Source organism: Chionomys nivalis, chromosome 22 (genome assembly GCF_950005125.1).
Source record: "Chionomys nivalis chromosome 22, mChiNiv1.1, whole genome shotgun sequence".
NCBI lineage: Eukaryota > Metazoa > Chordata > Mammalia > Rodentia > Cricetidae > Chionomys > Chionomys nivalis.
Genome location: NC_080107.1, coordinates 54,455,192 through 54,475,536, shown reverse-complemented (window position 1 = coordinate 54,475,536; position 20,345 = coordinate 54,455,192). Strand labels below are relative to the sequence as shown.

Sequence of the window (20,345 nt, the reverse complement as noted above, 5' to 3'; positions counted from 1 at the left end):
AAAGAGACTCATAGGACCCATTCAAGCCACATTCAACTTCCTGACCTACAGAATCTGAGATAGTAAGTACTGTTGTGTTACACTGCTGTTTGGATGGCAATTTATGTGACAACATAAAACTAATACAGGCAAATGACAATTTACTCGTGTATCCATTTTTGCAAGCTCAATTTTTAAAAATTTTATTTTTATGCATATGGATTTTATGGATTTTTTTTTTTTTTTTTTTTTTTTTTGCCTGCAAGTATGTCTGTATGCCATGAGGGTGTAGTGCCCATGGAACCCAGAAGACATCAGATCCCCTGGGACTGGAGTTACAGATAGTCCTGAATTGTCATCTGGGAGCTGGAAACCCATGTCCTCTGGAAGAGCAGCTAGTGCTCTTAACCACTGAACCATCTCACCAGCCCTGGCAAACTGAATTTTTAAGGAATTCATCTAAGTTGACACTTCATCATCCTCTTCAGAGGTAGACAAATACCAGCTTATTTACTCAATTTTTCAGAAATAAAAATTGTATCCACACAAAAGCATTTATACAAATGTTCATAGCAGCTTTATTTGTAATAGAAATTTGAAACAACTCAAATGCCTTTTAATGGATGATGGTTAAACAAACCACGGTATATCTGTACCATGGCATAATACTCCGCAATATAAAGGAACAATCTATTAATACATGCAACAACCTGAATGAAGTTCAAGGTAATTGTGCTGAAGTCAGTAAAAAAAAAAAAGCCAATTTCAAAAGGTTACACATGGTATAATTTCATTTATATAACATTGTCACCATGACATAATTACAGAGATGGAGAACGGATTAATGGTTGTCAGGGTTCAGATAGTATGGTAAGAAAAATGATGTGAATATAAAGGGCAAAAGGAATGAATGAGAGGGAACGACTGTTACCTTAGCAATGGCCTTTCCACAAACTTACACTTGAGAAAATTGCATCAGAACCATCCACATGGCTTACTTTGTGGGTGGGCATATACAGGTGAATGAATACACACGAAGCTGAGGAGGGGTAAATAATGTATGGATTGCCTGTTAAGTCAGTTTTCTGGTTCTGATACTATACTAGCTATACAAGATACTACCATCGGATAAACTATGTGAAGGGTACATGGTAATGTTCGTACTTTCTGTAACTTCCTATGAATCTATAGCTATTACAAAATAGTTTTTTTTTTTAAAAAAATACTTCTATTGATCTTCATCCTCTTGGACTTATATATCTATTTTAAATTGCACCTTTCGTTACTTTCTATCTGATTCTCATTGAGATTAGGTTTTGAGAAAATCCTGAAAGACCTAGTCATGAAGCTATCCCTTGGGCATCTGAACTACTCTGTTAAACATGTCATTTCAATAGGGATTAACTATAAATCTCTCTAAAATTTTATTTCTTCCATGATGCCTCCTTTCCTTGGTAGGTGTGAACACATGTGACCTTAGCACTCCGAATTGTGAGTTCAAGGCCAAGAGGGCTACACAAGACCCTATCCCTGTAGTAACTCCATTCCTCTGCCTGGTTCACTTCATGGCTTTTCTTCTTGCTTTTTCCTATACTCCAAAGTCACTCTGGGGCTTATACAAGACTGCATGTGACAGTCATGTCTTCCTTCAGCAAAACAGAGTTTGTTATCTTTAAACAATTCCCTAATAATGTATATATGCCTAATGTACTTTTTTTGCACAGCAAATCTGGTCAGCTGTTCTCCCCAACCTCAATCTTCAAGCTCATCTCTTTTCTTCCATGCCCGCATGGCCATGTAGTCCACATTTAACTTACAGTATCGACCCAGCCTCTTTGCTAGTCTATCTCCAGCTTCATCTTTTACATCACTGCCAAAATATCCTTTCTAAAAATCTCAAATCATTCATTCAGCTTATGTAACTTCCAAGATTCTTTTATGATTTTGTTAGTAAGGTAGTCAATGTCCATCTTCCTTTTCTAGCAATGTAAACTTGGGCAAATTTTCAGAAGAATCTATTTCTTTTCTTGACTAGAAATGGTGAAAATAATCTACATTGTAACAATTCTGAAACATACTCAGAGAACAACTGGCTGTTTTTATTATTACTAAATCCCATTCCTTTTTTTTTTTTTTTTTTTTGTCCTGATTTTTCAAGTCAGGGTTTCTCTTGTGTAAAAGTCCTAGCTCTCCTAGAACTAGCTCTTGTAAACCAGGCTGGCCTCAAACTCAAGGAGATTTGCTTGCCTCTGCCTCCCAAGTGCTGGGATCAAAGGTGTGCACCACTGCCCCCTGACTTAAATCCCATTTCTTAAACTTTCCACTTAGGTGGAAATGGATCCAACAACCATTACTGTTACCTTTTTGAGAGAAAGCAAGATGGCCGAACTCGGACTCTATTACCTTTCTGGTTATGAGATCTTGGCAAATTACATAACCTATCAAATATAAAACAAGATTACAATACAAAATAGAGGTAAAGGTCATGAAGGTAATCTGTTACAGGTACAAATGTTATGCAGGATTTAAAGTCTAGCTAGAGGTGGTCTCACAGAGAAGCACCCACTCTTGCTCAATTCAACTACAACTAGCCCCTTAGTAGGTAGCTTTCTGAGTTATTCAAATCGGTCTTTACCATTTCTACACTACAAGTTTCTAGTGAAAGGGCTCATTTCATTGACCTATAATCTTAGGGGCTTATTACACATAAGTGAGGTGAATAAATAAAAGTACTCTGAGGTCAATGACAATGGTGCTGAGATTCACGCCATTTTTAAAAAAAACTTTCTGAAGTCTACAGAATGATTTTCATAACAAATAACTTTGTCCTATTTATGCATCTGCCCTATTATCTCCCAGACAGTAAACTCAGTATTATATTTTACACCACCACCCATTTAAAAAGTGCTCTATATTGAATGAAATGTCAAACATAATTAAGAAATATTTCATCTCCTTAGGTCTATTTACCTCCCAATATATACCAATGAAGCAGATGAACATTTAAGTCCCTGCTTAAGGAGTGTCTTTGCAGCTTTATTAAAGGTATTATCAAGAAAATCAGGACAACTAAAACATACCATAAACTTAACATTGACACTAAGCAAACAACTTTTAAGGTGGACAAATAATTTTATTTTGTGCATGCAAATACATGTCAAGTACTGCAAACTTTTTCCATCAATTTTCTCTCAAACACTGAAAATCATGATGCTCTAGTTTGTGAACAGCCAAAGCTAATATCTCTTCACTTCAGTGCTACAGCAAAAACACATAGAATTCACTCTTTGCTATTCACTATCATCACAACCCTCATTGTTCCATCTCTGCCCTCCCCCCATATACAGGCCTTATAAGTTCTAGCCTTCCCCCCATTTAATCCTATTCCTATAGCACAAAGGGAAACATTACAATTTGGAAATTCAAATTGAAATAAATGGAATAGAATTTATTCCCATATATATTCCCCATATTTCATTGTACAGAATTATTTTATAGTTTTAAATAGAAGCTGAGTATATGCCTTAAAAATGAGCATTAAATCCATCTTAGAGATGGTGCCTGCTTTTTACATGATGGGTGTACACCATCTTTAATTTCATTTACATTTCAATCGAACAATAGATTTGCAAAGAAAATGTCTAATACAGACGTAAAAATATTCACACTAAGCTTCACAATCGGTTGTACAATTGACAAATAGGCCTCTTTCCCCAAACTTTCCAGCTAAGCAAATTTATAAAATGTAATCAATGTAACAAGAAGAACATTTCTCTTTCACTTCCAGGGAAAAGAATATGCAATAAACAGTATAAATGCAGACGCCAGTTGTTGTAAGCTAACCACGATACTCCCAAGTGGCTGTACAGTGGGTATGTGCAGTACAAATAAAAGCCACATGTGTTGTATCACAACTACAGTATAATTGTTTGCCCAGCTAAGAGAATGCATGCACTTTCATGCTGTGGGTTATAAAGAGAGGCCTAATTCTTGACAGGTTGATGGAATATGTGCAAATGACTTTGGCTTTTGGCAGTACTAAGTGCAGCCAGTTATCTATTTTCCATTGGTTTAGGGGATATTTTTAAATTTTTTATATAAGAGGAAAAAAAATAATTGCCAGTTTCATACTTGGGGGAATAACTCCCCTTAGAATAAAAATAAGTCTCCACTCAAATGTGGGGTGTTCTGATCTGGGGTTGACTCCTTGTACTCCCTTGCCAGCAAAGGGATACAAAGAAACAGCTCATGTAAAGGAGTTACTAGCAAACTTAATCTTTAGAAAACGGGATACTCCTTGAGCATGTTCATTTGTGTTCTGCTTGCAGAAGGTGCCCTTCTGTAGAAGAAGTTACAGTAAGTGATCCCATCAGTACTCTTGATTCACTAAAACACAAGAAAAGTTCTAAGACACTAATACATAGCTGTAATGCAACTTTTCTCTTTAATGATTAATTACCAATATTGATGACAGACTGCTCAGAAAATAATTTAAAGAAACAAGGGAAGAAATACTCAGATTCACAGCTGAAATCATATGCTGAATCCGATTGCTACAAGGTCCAACTCTAGCTAAAAAGACAACATGGACTGATTGTATGATTGTATCACATCTAAAATTCAAAAGTCGGGTAGGTGGCTTTTAAACAATTTTTTTTCAAATGGTTAAATGATCCTATTTTTCAAAAGTCCTACAAACCACTGCATTCTGTAATCTTCTGTATATAAAATCAGGATGTGCTTTGTAACTCAGCATCAACTTGAAATCTGGGTCAAAGTGACTAGGATCCATACAAAAGGGAATTTTTAGTTTTTATATGAGAGGTTTCATTTAATTCTTTTACTAGGGTAAAAAGTACGAAAGGAGAGAATAAGTGCCATAGGCCTAAAGAGCTACCTTTTTTTTTTTGAATGTACAGCTGTCCCCACATATACTGGTTTACTGCACGGCATTAAAATAAGTCATGGTAGCATAGGAAAGAGAATATGATTTGTTTAGGTACCAACTAGAAGAAATATACATAGAACTCTTAGAATTCATAAAATGAAATGACCCCACACAAGACAAAAGATGCTATATTCACAGCATCTGAATGTGGTACACTGACTGGATTTAGAAACTGGTAAGAAAAACAAAACACAAGGAAACCGACATCATTTTTCTGCTTTTCAGACCTCAGAGTGCTTTTTCCTGATTATACCCATAGGCAACACATGCAGTTTAGATATCAACATGACTAATTTTCTCTTCTATTGCAGCTGTAATCTCTGATCCCAAACGTGTTCATCATAATGTCTTATTAAAGGGTCAAAGTGATGATTGCCCCCAATTTTAATAAGCCATGTTTTAGGTCTTTTTGTACTATTTTCCTTATGACATCATTAGGTATCATTTTGAAGAAAGGTCAGACTAACTGTCCTTTCTTCTGAAGTGGCAGAAATCCAATGGCTTTATTTCACATTAACCCACCAAAACAGACAGTAGGTTGTCACTACATAAAAGATGCAATACAGAATAATGAAACAAAAACAATTCCTCTGTTGTTAGTGAGAAAGAGTAAAAATCTAAGAATAGGGAGTTACTATTTTCTGGGATCATCTACTGCAAGACAAGTATTATTTTTGACACTAAGTATTTGAGACATACCAATAGGCTGGCAGGAACACATACTGATGCAAATGTAATTTACTGAACAAGTAGGCAAACACCTAAGCATCCCAACCCCCTCCAGCAGAGCACAACCACGCTTCAAATGTCAATTTTAAAATTAAAAAGATAAGGATAATTACACAAGATCAATTTATGTAGTATATAACCACCCTCAGAAAGTACTGAAGATGTTTGTGTAGTTCTGTTGCACAGAGGGTTCTTTCCCTGAGGGCACATAAGGAGCTCTCAACTGTTAATAGGTCTCTATTTTGTAACAAAATAGCAATTTTAAAATCTTAAAAAAAAATACATTACCTTCAACATGGAAGATCTCACTATTAAATATCCATGAAATAGACAGACTGGTTTACATAACCTTTTTGGAATTACAAAAGGAAAAAAAAAGAGCATTGGAAGCATTTCAAATGTAATAAGCTCATATTCATAGAAAGGTTCTGATATAAATTATATAACAATCAAGTTCCTGTAATATCCTAGGCTAATACATAATGTCAGAAATAAGTTAATGTAACATGGTTTAAAACTCTTGTTCCTATTCATTTCAGGTTATAGAGTGAAATAAATAAAATGTCTTTGTAGGGATGGGGAGCACTGGCCATGGCAAAAGGTACAGGATTAACCAAAGGAAATTAAGTCAAGGCTACTGTGCTGTTATGCTACAAACAAACATCTGCATACACGTAAGTATTAGATAAATGTGTAAGATCTTCCATACTGACACCAGAATATCAAAACTACCCCTTTGTTTCTCAGGTATTATTTACAACTTATCAGTCACCTTATGAGCATGTTCATTAAGACAGTTATCAAACACCAGTATTTACTCATTCCAATCAAGAAATTTCAGGGAAATGTCAACCCTCCCACCCCTGGAAATGTGCACAAAACTTTTTATCAAAATCTTATCTGATACAATGCTGTGGGTTTTTTTTTTTTTTTTTTTTGTAAAATAACTAAATAGCTCAGACGACCAATAACATGATCCTGTTTAAGCATCTTGCTAGCAGGAGAAGCCCTTACATACAGTACACCTGGTGAAAGATCAGCTTGGCTTAAAATATTCCAGTACAATTTTCAGAGTAAACAACTTCACAGAAGTTAATTAAAAAACAATAAAAGTCAAACTAATCTTAAAGAAATGGAGGAAAAAAAAAAACTATAGGTAATATTACCACCAGGAAGAAATGCCCAGCTTTTGTTTTCAAACGTTGACTGAAATTTAAGCTTCAATAAAATACCACTCACAAATCTGAAACACGGCTGGCTAGACCTACTGCATACTTTCAGATGCCAACTAAAAATTTCAGTCACATTATGGCAGGGCAGAAATTATTCATGTTTTTAAGTATGGATAAATGTTAGCCAATGTTCTCCTACTACATGGTTCAAAGTCTGATCAACCTAACAGTCAGAAAACATGAAAATTAAACCCAATATGAAGTAAACAATAAACAATATGTAACTAAAACAATGCAATGAACACCCAAATTAATTTAAATTAAAGACCCAGCAATACCGTCTTGTTAATCAGTGCAAACGCTACATACAGGGTTTTCTTAAGAAAGCTGAAAGCACCTGATTCTTTTGCCAAGTCATCAGATTCAATAATGTACAGGCTTAAATCTGCATTTTAAAAAATTGCCATTACATTAGTGCATAATTTATCAAAATTGTAAAAACGATTCTGCATAACTTAGGAGAATTTAATATCTAGTACATCAGCTGAAAGACTTAGGCACTTGGTTATATTTTTAGTTAATTACTTCAACAAGTAGCCTTCGTATAAATATTAACAAAGCAGAAACTATCCTTGAAAAATGGAAAATTAAAAAAATTAAATGCTACAGATAAAAGCACTGCACCACACTTCTACATATAATGCAGTAAAGCTAGTATATAACCCTGTAAAACTCTATGGTAAGAACATCTAACTTCACTCTTCAAAAACAAAAAAGAAAAGAAAAATACATGCAAAGCTCAATAAAAAAGATAAATAAAGCATCTGGAATGAGATGGATATTTCTCTCAGTGAAACATAAAACAGAAATAAATTAGTTAATTAATTAACTCTACTTTCACTAGATGTATCATTGTAGGATCCTGCTAGTTTAATAACTGAGTTGTTAATTTACTGTAGAAGCCATTTAAAATAGGAAATGGCTCAGTTACTGCACCGGATTGCTACAAACTCATAAAAAGCTGCTTGAAGCTTAAGTTAAATGTCCAAATTCCAATAATTTCTGGAAAGTGAACATTACCCTAGTAAATTTTCTTTTTTTCATAATGCTAATGCAAGAGGGCTTGAAGTATCAAAGAGTCCACAGGAAATGGATGCCCCCAATAATATTCTTTTTTTTTAAAAAAAATATACATTATATAATATATATATTATATATATATAAAAAGCTAGTGTAAATGCTTCCAAGGTGTGGTCACAAATTTGAAAGATGAGCCTCCTTTCAGCTGTTAACCATCTTCCCATTTGCAATAGGTTTTAAAAAGTCGTTTTTATCTTCAGACATAACATGAGTTTTCAGGATGAGATTGCCAACACTGACAGATGTGGTGATGGGGAGGCAGCCTGCACTGCTAATAGACACTGGGAGTGGCTGGTTAAAGCAAGATGTTACCGGCAGAATTGTTTTTTGTTCCTCCCTATGAGAAAATAAATGATAGTGAAAGCAAATTAACTTTAAGTACAAATATTTAAGAGTTACCATATATGCTCTCTAAAAGCTATTTCAAACTCTAAGAGCCCACAGAAAAAGTCTATCTTCTTTATCAAAAAAAGTATTGAATGGGGGCTGGAGCTGCTATTCCAGAGAACCTGGGTTCAATTCCTAGCACCCAAAATGGCAGCTCACAAAGGTCTATAACTCAAATCCCAGGAGACACAATGCCCACTCTGGCCTCTGCAGGCACAAGGTTGGCACATGCTGCACAGACTAAATGCAGGCAAAATACCCAGACACACAAAAATTAATAAATAAAAATCAAAGTAATTTTTAAAATATAAGAAGTCACTAAAAGGGTCCTATTTTCCAAATTTATGATAAAAATTAAAATACTGACTAGATGACATAAATTATGAAGCTTAAGACCAGGCCCAAATCTTTGACAGTAATTAAACAAAATGGCAATATAATAGTCAAGAAAATCCTAACATGATTTTTAAGATAAGAAACACTTAACACTTTTTGTTTGCTCTAGTTTTTATGATTTTTTTTTTAAAAAGATTTATGCATATAGGTGCTTGTTTTCGTGTATGGATGTGAACCACATGTGTGCACTGCCCTTGGAGGTCTCAAGATTCGCTGGAACAAAAATTACTGATGATTGTGAGTAACCATGTGAATGCTGGGAACCAAACCTGGGGCCTCTGCAAGAGCAGCAAGTGCTCCTAACTGCTGAGCCTTTTTCCAGTCCCTTATGGTTTGTTTCTGAGATAGGGTTTTGCTATGGATTCCATGATAGCCAAGAACATGTAAGCAGCTGATCCTGACTCTGCCTAACAGGTGCTGAAGTTACAGCTGTGTTAATCTAGGATTTCATTTCCCAATTACAAGTCTGGCCAAACTGAAGAGGTATACTAGAGACTAGAGAACTTTCATCCCAACAAATAGTTAAGTTTTGGGTTATTAAAATAAAATACTTTACAAGTACAAATTTCCCTAAAAATACAGCTGACCAAATCATTACTTTAATACATAAGGGTTCCCCCTAATAGTAAAAAGACAAAATTAATCTAACACTACATCCACTTCTCTAAATATTTATATCCTATGTCCCCTGCTGATGAAGGATCTGTCTAACACTCACAGAGTTACACGGTCTTCACCTAAACTCTGTCTCTTCTGCTTTACTGGGTCCTTCTGCTGTTGCTGGCCAGGATGGCCATTTTCCACTGCTGTTCCATTCAGCAACTGATCATTTTGAGAACTGATGCCAAGTTGTATGTCCAGGATTTCCTAAGAAAATAAAAAGTTAATCTTTCAATATGACGGTATTTTATGCATTTTAATTTACAACAGAACAAAGTCATCTAATTATCTAATTGTGGGACTTACTTCAATTTGTTCACTTTGTCCATCAGGTTCATCAGTATCAAGTGCTGAAAGCTCTAACTCAATATCTCTATCGGGCTTCGTATCTACTGTGTCTTCTGTATAATCACTCTGTAAATAAGAAAAATAATAATTTTATACCTACAGAACCTGAGGCCTCCTTTAAATTAAAATGGGAATCCTTCAGATTTAGCTAAAGATCAGAAGTCTGAGAACTACTACTTCTACTCTAAGTTTAAAAGAATAATCCATCTGGAGATAGAGACAGAGACCCACATTGGAGCACTAGACTGAGCTCCCAAGGTCCAGTTGAAGAGAAGGAGGGAGAAGTCAGGACCACGAGGGGTGCATCCACCCACTGAGACAGTGTGCCCCATCTAATGGGAGCTCACCAAAGCCAGCTAGACTGGGACTGAACGAGTATGTGATCAAACCGGACCCTCTGAATGTGGCTGACAATGGGGGCTGACTGAGAAGCCAATGATAATGGCACTGGAATTTGTCTCTACTGCATGTACTGGCTTTTTGGGATTCTAGTCTGTTTGAATGCACACCTTCCTAGGCCTGGATGGAGTGGGGAGGGCCTTAGACTTTCCACAGGGCAGGGTACCCTGTCCTCTCTTAAGGAGGCAAGGGGAGGGAAATGGGAGGAGAGGAGGAAGGGAAGAAGTAGAAATTTTGAATGGTATTATTTATAAAGCAATAAAAATTTTTTAAAAATGTGCATATAAATAAAAAATTTCGGGCTGGAGAGATGGCTCAGCAGTTAAGAGCACCGACTGCTCTTCCAGAGGTCCTGAGTTCAATTCCCAGTAACTACGTAGTGGCTCACAACCATCTGTAATGAGATCTGGTGCCCTCTTCTGGCCTACAGGCAGGATACTGTATAAATAAATAAGTAAATCTTTAAAAAAAAAAGTAGCAAAAAAGAACAACAAACCTTTAGTGAGGTAGAAAAAGAGCTCCCTGCAATAACAAGGGAGAAGACTAAAAGATGAGGTTGCCCTAGAAAGCATTTTCCAAAGCTAGAAATAACAGATTTCCTTAAAAAATAGAATATTGTAGTCTTCATATAACTTCTTAAAAAAATTTCTAACATTATAAAAAAAGATATTATAAAGATACTATTTTTGCATTTGAAATGTGGAAATGAAAATTTATAGTCTCTTCATATCTTTAATAAATATGAATACTCAAGAAATTGGCCACTCAGTTTATCTTAAAAATTTATGCTTTTTCAGTTTAATAGAACTTTCTTGAAATTGTCCATTTAGAACAGGGTTACAGTGCAATAGTTTATTTACTAAGATAAATATGAAGAATGAAGCTTCTAAAACAGATTCACAAACTTTTCTAAAGTTTGAAGTACCTTTTAAACTTAAATATTAATAATTCTGTTTTGTTTTAATTTTGAAATTATAATATAGGCCGGGCGATGGTGGCGCACGCCTTTAATCCCAGCACTCGGGAGGCAGAGGCAGGCGGATCTCTGTGAGTTCGAGACCAGCCTGGTCTACAGAGCTAGTTCCAGGACAGGCTCCAAAACCACAAAGAAACCCTGTCTCGAAAAACCAAAAAAAAAAAAAAAAAAAAAAAAAAAAAAAGAAATTATAATATAATTACATTTCTCCCTTCCCTTTCTTCTAAGGCCTCACATATATGCCTTCCTTCTCTCCTTCAAATCTGTGGCCTCTTTTAAAATTATTTGTTACTGCATCTTCAAATGTACTTGCATATCCAAATATATTTCTAAATATAAAAAAAATCCCATCATACCTTTGAAAAATTCACTAAAAAATAGTAAGAACATCTCAATACACAGTTACAGAAAGCAAATACATTAATATGAAGCCAAGATATTCAGTTTTTTTACCTCTCCATTTCTCAGTTCAATTTCCTTGCTTAGAAGATTTAAAGTAAGATGTCGGCCTTCATCCAGGGAATTCCACTTCTGTTGCATGGCCAGAGCATTAGCTTCCCTCTGAAGAAGTAATGAGTTACTCTTGGCCTCCATGAAGAGAGAGAAAAACATAAACTTAGCTTTCAATTATTATTTACTTTTTAAAAATCAAAGCTAAATAGAGCCTACCTGCTGAAGTTCAATGCTCAAAAGGTCTCCAGTACTGGAATGCTTTCTATGACCAGATAAATCAGTAACAATGAATCTGTCCCTTTAAAAAGAAATATGTTTATTGTAGTAAAAGTGAGATATAAAAAAAAAAGTGAGATATAAAGCAACTAAAGCATTAATGACTATATGTTCTTTGTAACTATCAACACTGAATATGTTTTAGTCATCATTCCAAATAGCTGTGTATCTATTGTGGCTTATTACATGGAAAACTAGTAGTGATACACACACACACACACACACACACACACACACACACACACACATATGGATGTAAATTTTTTTTTTCAAGACAGGATTTCTCTGTGAAACAGTCCTGCCTGTTCTGAAACTCGCTCTGTAGACCTGTAGCTGGCTGCAAACTCACAGAGATCTATCTGCTTATGTCTTCTGAGTGCTGGGATTAAAGGCATGTGCCGACATCGCTCAGCTGGTTTCTATATTTTAAGATGCATGTAGTTTGAAAGTAAAGCATCGTAAGGAAATGAGAGCAAAGTTACCGATCAATATAGTGTGCTGATGATGTGGCCTCATTTCCATATGAACTCCACCTTGAATCAACAGCATTGACATAAGGGACATAATCTGTAGGAAACAAAAAGAAACAATTATTAAAAAGCAGAAAATAAGCCAGACAAGGTGGTGCACATCTGCAATACCAGCACTCAGGAGACTGAGGTAGGAAGACTGCCACAAGTTTGAGGCCAGCTTGGATACAGAGTGAGACCATGTCTCAAAAATAAATAAATAAAAAGACAAAGAATGTTTTAAAAATCAGTATGTAAGTACAATTATACTTTCTAAATGGCTGTGTATTTTCTCCTACTAGCCAAAGGATTTGTTTAAAACACTTCATTCTCAGTTTTAGATGGTTAGATGAAATGTTTTCTATCTCACAGGTTAGAAATAAAAGTACATGGTATAAATTCTTTGGTATTACTAAAATGGATCACCTGATACACTGATGGGCTTAGTAGTACTTCCTTGGGAAGCAGTTGCCTGGATGGGATCTGTTGTATGGTAACCTGTTCGGGAGGATCGGGAAATTGCACCCCATTTTGAGATAATGGGTCCATCACTAAAGGGAATAATTGGGTCTTCTTCTTTTGTCCTTCTCTGAGTTTCAAATAAATGAACTCTTCTCTTAACATCCCCACTGTCCAGGTCCTGCACAAATCAAAGAATATCAATCAAAGGTCATTACTGTAGCTAAAGATAAAGAATGTTCTTAGAAGACAAATAATTAGGTTTTTCTGGTCAAATTTATACTAACTGTGGATCTAAATGGTATGTAACAACCATATTAAACTACTAAGTTATGGTTAAATAATTGAAACATTCCATGAAATTTGTTTTGTTAAAATATTATCCTGCTATTTACACATAAGTTATACAGTCAGAATATAAAAAACTAAAGTCTTCATTTTAAAACTTGAAACATTAGCATTATCTTCCCTACCTCCAAAACCCCCTTTTACCCATCAAGCAAAATCATACCATTAGCACAGCATTTGAATTAGCAATTACGTCTTTGGGCTCTGAATCAATGGCATTTATACAAGAGCCTATGGTGCCACAAGACCAGGGAGAATAATGGGAAAGATGGTCTTCCTCAAATTTTGTGCCACTCACATTCTCAGAGAACTGATTAAAAAAGAAGGGGGAAAAAAGGCAAATTAGTATGAGACCTAACTTTACAAGTTTGTAATTAATACTGAATAACTATTATACAATTAAAGGATCATACAGTTAATAACTGCTCTTTCCAGAACTTATGTAACAGCTGGGCATGCTGCCTCACTTCCATAATAACTATAATATGGTGACCTGAGGAAGAAATGCATGGAGTTCAAGGTGAACATGAGCTATATTGGGTTCCACATCAGCCTGGTTGTGTGGAACAGAACCTTCTCTCAAAAGGAATAAAGCAAACAAATAATAAATAAATCAGCTCTAATCAATAATATTCATATAACAGAAATAGCACACCTTCTTTTCCTTGGTCTTGTAAGTTATTTATTCTATACATTCTCTCATATTTGTCCTATTAAGTGATTTTTAAAAAAATTTTTAAAAACACATTCAAATTTCATTTTAATTAATTATTTATTTAGTGCTTATGTACGTAGGTGCCACGAGGTGTGAGAAGCCAGAAGACAACTTGTGGGAGTTGGTTCTCTCCCTCCACCATGGGGGTCCCAGGAATCAGACTAAAGGTACCAGGTTCTACAGTAAGGACAAGCTACTAAAAGCTCACTAAAGCTTACTGCTTCAGTCCTTTAAGTGTTCTTACAAAACTCCTGACCAATAATATCAAAATCAATTAATAATAACCACTAAAAAAAAAAAGGAGGAAACATAAACACAGATCACGGTCCATGTCTATAATTCTCTTGAGGAAAAAAGATCATGTAGCAAATAAAGGAACATCATAAGTTATGCAGTGTTAACTAACAAAAGGAATTCAAAGGCAGCTCTGAAGCTAGAAAAGGGAAAGAACAGATGTGAAAGGAAGTGTAATATACATTAACACTACTGCCAGGACACTGAAGTTTTAACAATCATAAAATCTACTTGAGGCTGGAGAGATGGCTCAGAGGTTAAGAGCACTGACTGCTTTTCCAGATCCTGAGTTCAATTCCCAGCAACCACATGGTGGCTCACAGCCATCTATAATGAGATCTGGTGCCCTCTTCTGGCGTGCAGGCCTACATGCAGACAAAACATTGTACACATACTCAATAAACAAATCTTTAAAATCTACTTGAATAATTATAGAGACCGAGAAACTGAGGAACAGAAAAGTTAAACATGAGTAATGCTATTTGCCAATACCTGATCTGAATCACAAAGAAATACTTATTTCTTAAAGTATATTGTATAAAAAAGTGAAACTATGGGCCAGACAGTGTTGACACACGCCTTTAATCCCAGCACTCAGGAGGCAGAGGCAATTGGGTCTCCAAATCTGAGGCGCTAGTTCCAGGACAACCAGGGCAACACAGAGAAACCCCATCTCCGAAAAACAAGAAGAAGAAAAAAGGAAAATCATTCTATAATATTGACATCTTTAACATCATTGTCAAGCTGTTTACTTATTTTGAGGCAGTCTCAGTTTAGTGAGATGAATATGAATAGGTTAAAAAGTAGCATTTTATGAAATATTCCTGAATAGAAATATTTATCTAATTTGGGTGTTATAGCTCACATTTGCACATCCAGCACTAGGGAGGCTGATTCAGGGGAATTGCTGAGTCCTGGGCTACCTAGTGAAACAGTGTCTCAACAATCAAATTAGGGAATGGAGAAAGGGCCCAGCAGAATATTTGCTCCTATTCCAGAGTACATGAGATTGGTTCCCAGCACCCACACTGATCAGTTAATAACGTCCTTTAACTACTGTTTCAGAAAATCCAATGCCCTCTTGCCTCTATGGGCATCTATACAGGTGGTATAAACTCAGACAGACAGACAAACACACACACAGATTTTATTTTATTATTATTTTTTTTTTTTTTTGAGACAGGGTTTCTCCGTAGCTTTAGGTTCCTGTCCTGGAATTAGCTCTTGTAGACCAGGCTGGCCTCGAACTCACAGAGATCCGCCTGCCTCTGCCTCCCAAGTGCTGGGATTAAAGGTGTGCGCCACCACCACCCGGCCACATACAGATTTTAAAAAGTAAATTAAAAAAATAAAAAACAAGACAAAACTCAACAAATTTAATTAAAAATGAATGTGTATGTATATGTATAGCTAGGACTATGCCAAAATAATCCAATGGTAAGAAGCACAAATGAAATAAACTTGGCCAAGTTGACAATTTTGGAAGTGATATAATTATATGTAATTATTATGAGTCTTTTTTTTGTATGTCTGAAACTTTTCATAAGAAAAAGATATAAAAGCTGTTTTTTGTTTGTTTGTACCAGAAACCTGAGGAAAATAAATAAATAAAAGAGTATGCAAAGAAATTTTCTCACCGGGTAGTCTTAGCGCACACTTATAATCCAGCACTTGAAAGGCAGAGGCAGGCAGATCTGTGAGTTTGAGGTCAGTCTGGTCTACAGAGCAAGTTCTAAGACAGCCAGAGAAGTTACACAGAGAGACCCTATTTCGAAAAACAAAAAGTTTTCTAATATACTATATTTAGAGAAATAACACACACACACACAAAACATACAATACAAAAAGTAGATAGAATAGAAATCATTCTGTCATATACTTGTTTTGTAATAACTAACAAGAATAATTAACAGGGATACAAATAGGAGAAATAATACAGCAGGCCATTTCTGTACTTCCTGTGAAACAGAAAAAAAAAAAAACAGGATTCAAACTCTAAGCTATGTATAAACTGAAAGATCTTGGACAAATTATTTAAGTTCCCTGGGTTATAACCTATACAATACAGATAATACATACCCTCTAAGGTTCTCATGAGAATTAAATAAAACAGCATTTTTTAAGTAGTTACTAGGTAAACGGTAGATATATTTTTATTCTGAATTTTACACCAATCAGGAATTAGCATAAAGTTCAGTGGTAGAGGATGTACAAGGTTTGGACCTAGCCCAAAACTAAAAAAGCCAAGAAACACAACAGATAACAATAAAAAGATACAGTATTAAGTCTACTACTACAATGATCCTGAAATCCTGGTAAAAGAGCCTTATGTTGAGAATCTCCTCCCCTAGCCATAGTTTACACACTGCTTACTGAGCTTTTTTTTTTTTTTTTTTTTTTTTTGGTTTTACGAGACAGGGTTTCTCTGTGGCTTTTGGTTCCTGTCCTGGAACTAGCTCTTGTAGATCAGGTGGCCTCAAACCCACAGAGATCCGCCTGCCTCTGCCTCCCGAGTGCTGGGATTAAAGGCGTGTGCCACCACCACCCGGTGGTTTGACTTCATACAAAACCATTCCAAAATATACAAATCAGTTAACCATAGTTTAAAGTCATCTGTTTGAACATCAGTGATTACTAAGTGGTTAAAACCTTTCTTACATCTGTTCGGAAGTCTACACTGAATAGAGGAGAAGGTGGTGTTGGTGACTGTGTTGCCACAGGAAGAGTTGAAGAGACAGGTGCTTTCTGGGTATGGTACTGTGCCCACTGATCTGGCTTTCTTCTTATCTGTTCCTCACAACTGGTCTTCAAATGACTACAAGGCTCCTAAGAAGAATAAAAGAAAAAAAAATCTTGGTCACCTGTAGAGTGGTAAATAAACTATGTTCTGTGAGAATAGAGTAAAAGGTTTCTATTGTTGGGATGTACACATGAACAAAAAGAACCCTAGTGTTCTCTCCACATACTCAAATGGTTCAGTTGATGTCAAGGAAAATGTGAACACTCATTTTTCTACTTTAAAAGTCATTTGTATATATGTGAAGCTACTGAAAAGAGGCCTTGTCCTTCTATCTTTAGGACTGTTTTTAAACTTATGCATCCGATCCAAACTGAACATAACACTTTTTTTCTCCTTTTTTTTTGTCTTTGTTTTGTTTTGTTTGTTTTTTCGAGACAGGGTTTCTCTGTGAAATAGCCCTACTATCCTAGAACTCACTTTGTAGACCAGGGTGGCCTTGAACTCACAAAAATCCGCCTGTATCTACCCCCCCAAGTGCTGGGATTAAAGGCGTGATCCACCACCACCTGGCAACATAACACTTTTTTGAATACTATCTAAGAGTTTTGATTCTTTTTAAACTAATCCTCACAACAGTCTTCTAAGTAGGTACTACTCTTACTTCCATCAAACAGATGAAAAAACACAAGACGAACAACAACAAAAAGCCAAGCCATACAAAGGTCAAACAATTTCTCTAAATCACAGTTAATGAGAATCTATCTGGTTTAACTCAAGACACAAGATCTCAACTAACACACAACAGTAATATTTTTATGTTCAACATCATTTACCCTTGGTAAAGGCACAGTCGTCCTTGGCTCATTTGGTGGTTGACAAGCCACTGAATAATATCCATCTAATGAATTATATCTTTCCCGTAAAGATGTCTGATAGACAGATGAGTGCATCACATCCATTGGAGGTAAAGAATTGCTTCTAATAATGTCATCTCGTTGGTACATAGCTGGGCGCCAGATGCGCCTGCTGTCATACACAGGAGCATACATTCCAGAAGGTACTGGAGGAACTGGTCCGTACTGCTGCGGAGGAGGCGGCTGGTAAGGAGAAGAATTCATTCGGTCTCGAGGGGAAAATGTACTGTAATGATCAGCATATGGCATGGAAGCAGGTGGGAGGGAGGACTCTGGAACATTACTGGACCTCACAAAGCGAGGAACACAAGGAGTCACACCAGCTGGTACCGTTGGAGGTGGTGGGTAGTATCCTTGAAAATTGGAAAGAGGAATATTCAATGTAACATCTTAGTAAAAAGAACATTTTATAATGTTTCAAGTCTAAAGCTGCCCTGATTGTGGGAAAATATAATCAGCATTGACCTTTACCTTCATATAGAAACTGCACTATTGTCAAGATATCATTATAGTAATATCAACATTCAACAATGTTAAAACTACACAGAACCTTTGCCAGATAGACTGATTCTTTAATGAATCTTTCTTTCTTTTCTTTCTTTCTTTCTTTCTTTCTTTCTTTCTTTCTTTCTTTCTTTCTTTCTTTCTTTCTTTCTTTCATCTTTTTAGGTTTTAAAAGACAGGATTTCTCTGTACCCTGGCTGTTCTGGAACTTTTGCCAGATAGCAGACTGATTCCTGTTTAATGAATCAATTTTCTTCCTTCCCTCCTTAAACTAATCTTTTCCTATCCTTTCCTTTCCTTTCCTTTCCCTTCCCTTCCCTCCTTTGTTCTTTTTAGGTTTTAAAAGACAGGATTTCTCTGTACCTTGGCTGTTCTGGAACTTGCTTTGTAGAACAGGCTAGCCTCAAACTCACTGAGCTCCCTTCGTCTGGCTCCCCAGTGCTGGGATTAAAGATGTGCAACACCACACTGCCCAGCCTGTTAAATGACTCTTTCCCATGAGGTTTCTAAGTAAGTAATTAGTTATATCACTGGCTCTTATTAAGCATTTGGGTGCAGAGGTTAAAGATCTCTTTTTCCTTTCCTTTCTCCTTTCCTTTCTCCTTTCCTTTCTAGAAATGGAACTCACTCTAGACTAGGTTGGCCTCAAACTCACAGAGATCTGCCTGCTTGTAACTTCCCAGTGCTGGGATTAAAGGCGTAAGCTACTTCCACCTTAAAAATCTCTTTCAGAATTTGTTATTCATTTTCTTTTCAAATTGTATAAAAAATAGATGTGATGGCACTTTCCTTTTATCCCAGCATTTGTGAGGCAGAAGCAGGTGGATCTCTGAGTTTGAGGCCAGCTTGATCTAAGAGTTTCAGACCAGCCTGGACTACATATATTGCGATCCTGCCTCGAAAATAAATAAAAATTAAAAAGTAGGGTTGCAGAGATGGCTCAGTGAATAAAAGCACTTGCTGTTCTTGCAGAGCACCTGGATTCAGCTTCCAGCAACCACAAAGCAGTTCACAACCATTAGTAACCCCAGTTCCATGTATATACACATGCGGACACTCATATACATAAGAGTAAAACTGTCTTCTTTTAACGAAGCACAAAAACATTACATTTTATATACCATTTCATTGAGGTCATTTTTACAAAAGACCTAGTATCTACGTAGAAAAGAATACAACAGACTCTTATCTCTAACTAGTTATAAAAATTAATTCTGTAGAGAGTAAAGATTTCTATATATTACCTGGAACTATAAATCTTTTAGAAGAAATCATGAGAAATGCTTCAAGGTACTAGAACAAGCAAGATTTTTTTTTTTTTTGGAAAAGACCCCAAAAGTAAAAAAGACAAAACAGGAAAGTGGAACTTTCTATCAAATAATAAAACTTCTCACAGGCTAAAAAAAAAAAAAAAAAAAAAAAAAAATCAGACTGTAGAAGCAACCTACAGAATGGGAAACAATATTTACAAGCTACATATATGTCAAATACAATAAAAAAAACAAAGCAACTTGATAAATATAAACAGTATATTTAAATAAACATTTGCTAAAAGAAGATATCCAAATGGTCAACTAGTAAAATACAAATGTTTAACACCAGTAATATTTTGGAATATACAAAAAAAAAGAAGTATCATCTCACTCCAGTATGAATGGCTATTATTTAAGAAAGAAAAAAAAAAAGAAAAAAAAAAGCTAGGACAGCAATTAAGAGCATGTAGACCAAAGTTCAGCATGAGTTCACCTCCCAAACCTACACGCTGGAAATAGAGAACTGACTCTGACTACCATATGTGCACTGCTGCACCAATGGTCCCTTTTTATCACACTACCCCCACATACACAGAAAAGACCAAAGATACCAAGTATCAACAAGGATACAAAACAATACAAATACCTATATTAGTGGTAATGTAGAAAACATGTGTACCTAGGTATATGAATGGAGCAAATGTTAGTGCAATTGTAATGCAAATGAAAATGAATAACAGCCTTTG

General features: G+C 35.7%; 1 protein-coding gene across 3 annotated transcripts in view; it reads right to left on the bottom strand.

Annotated features, from left to right (window-relative positions):
* Nucleotides 1–550: 550 nt before the first annotated feature.
* Nucleotides 551–20,345, bottom strand: part of Rc3h2 (ring finger and CCCH-type domains 2) — a 59,518-nt gene continuing 39,723 nt past the window's right edge. For 2 of the 3 annotated variants that reach the window (XM_057754548.1, XM_057754549.1), the window contains 10 exons: nt 17,762–18,195; nt 16,847–17,014; nt 13,343–13,489; nt 12,799–13,012; nt 12,346–12,430; nt 11,804–11,885; nt 11,588–11,722; nt 9,718–9,825; nt 9,470–9,618; nt 551–8,305 (listed from right to left, as the gene is read on the bottom strand). In XM_057754548.1, the coding sequence (XP_057610531.1) occupies nt 8,110–8,305; nt 9,470–9,618; nt 9,718–9,825; nt 11,588–11,722; nt 11,804–11,885; nt 12,346–12,430; nt 12,799–13,012; nt 13,343–13,489; nt 16,847–17,014; nt 17,762–18,195 (1,718 nt within the window). In that variant the 3' untranslated portion in view covers nt 551–8,109. The remainder of the gene's footprint in view (nt 8,306–9,469; nt 9,619–9,717; nt 9,826–11,587; nt 11,723–11,803; nt 11,886–12,345; nt 12,431–12,798; nt 13,013–13,342; nt 13,490–16,846; nt 17,015–17,761; nt 18,196–20,345) is intronic. The other variant, XM_057754550.1, reaches the window with a different exon arrangement.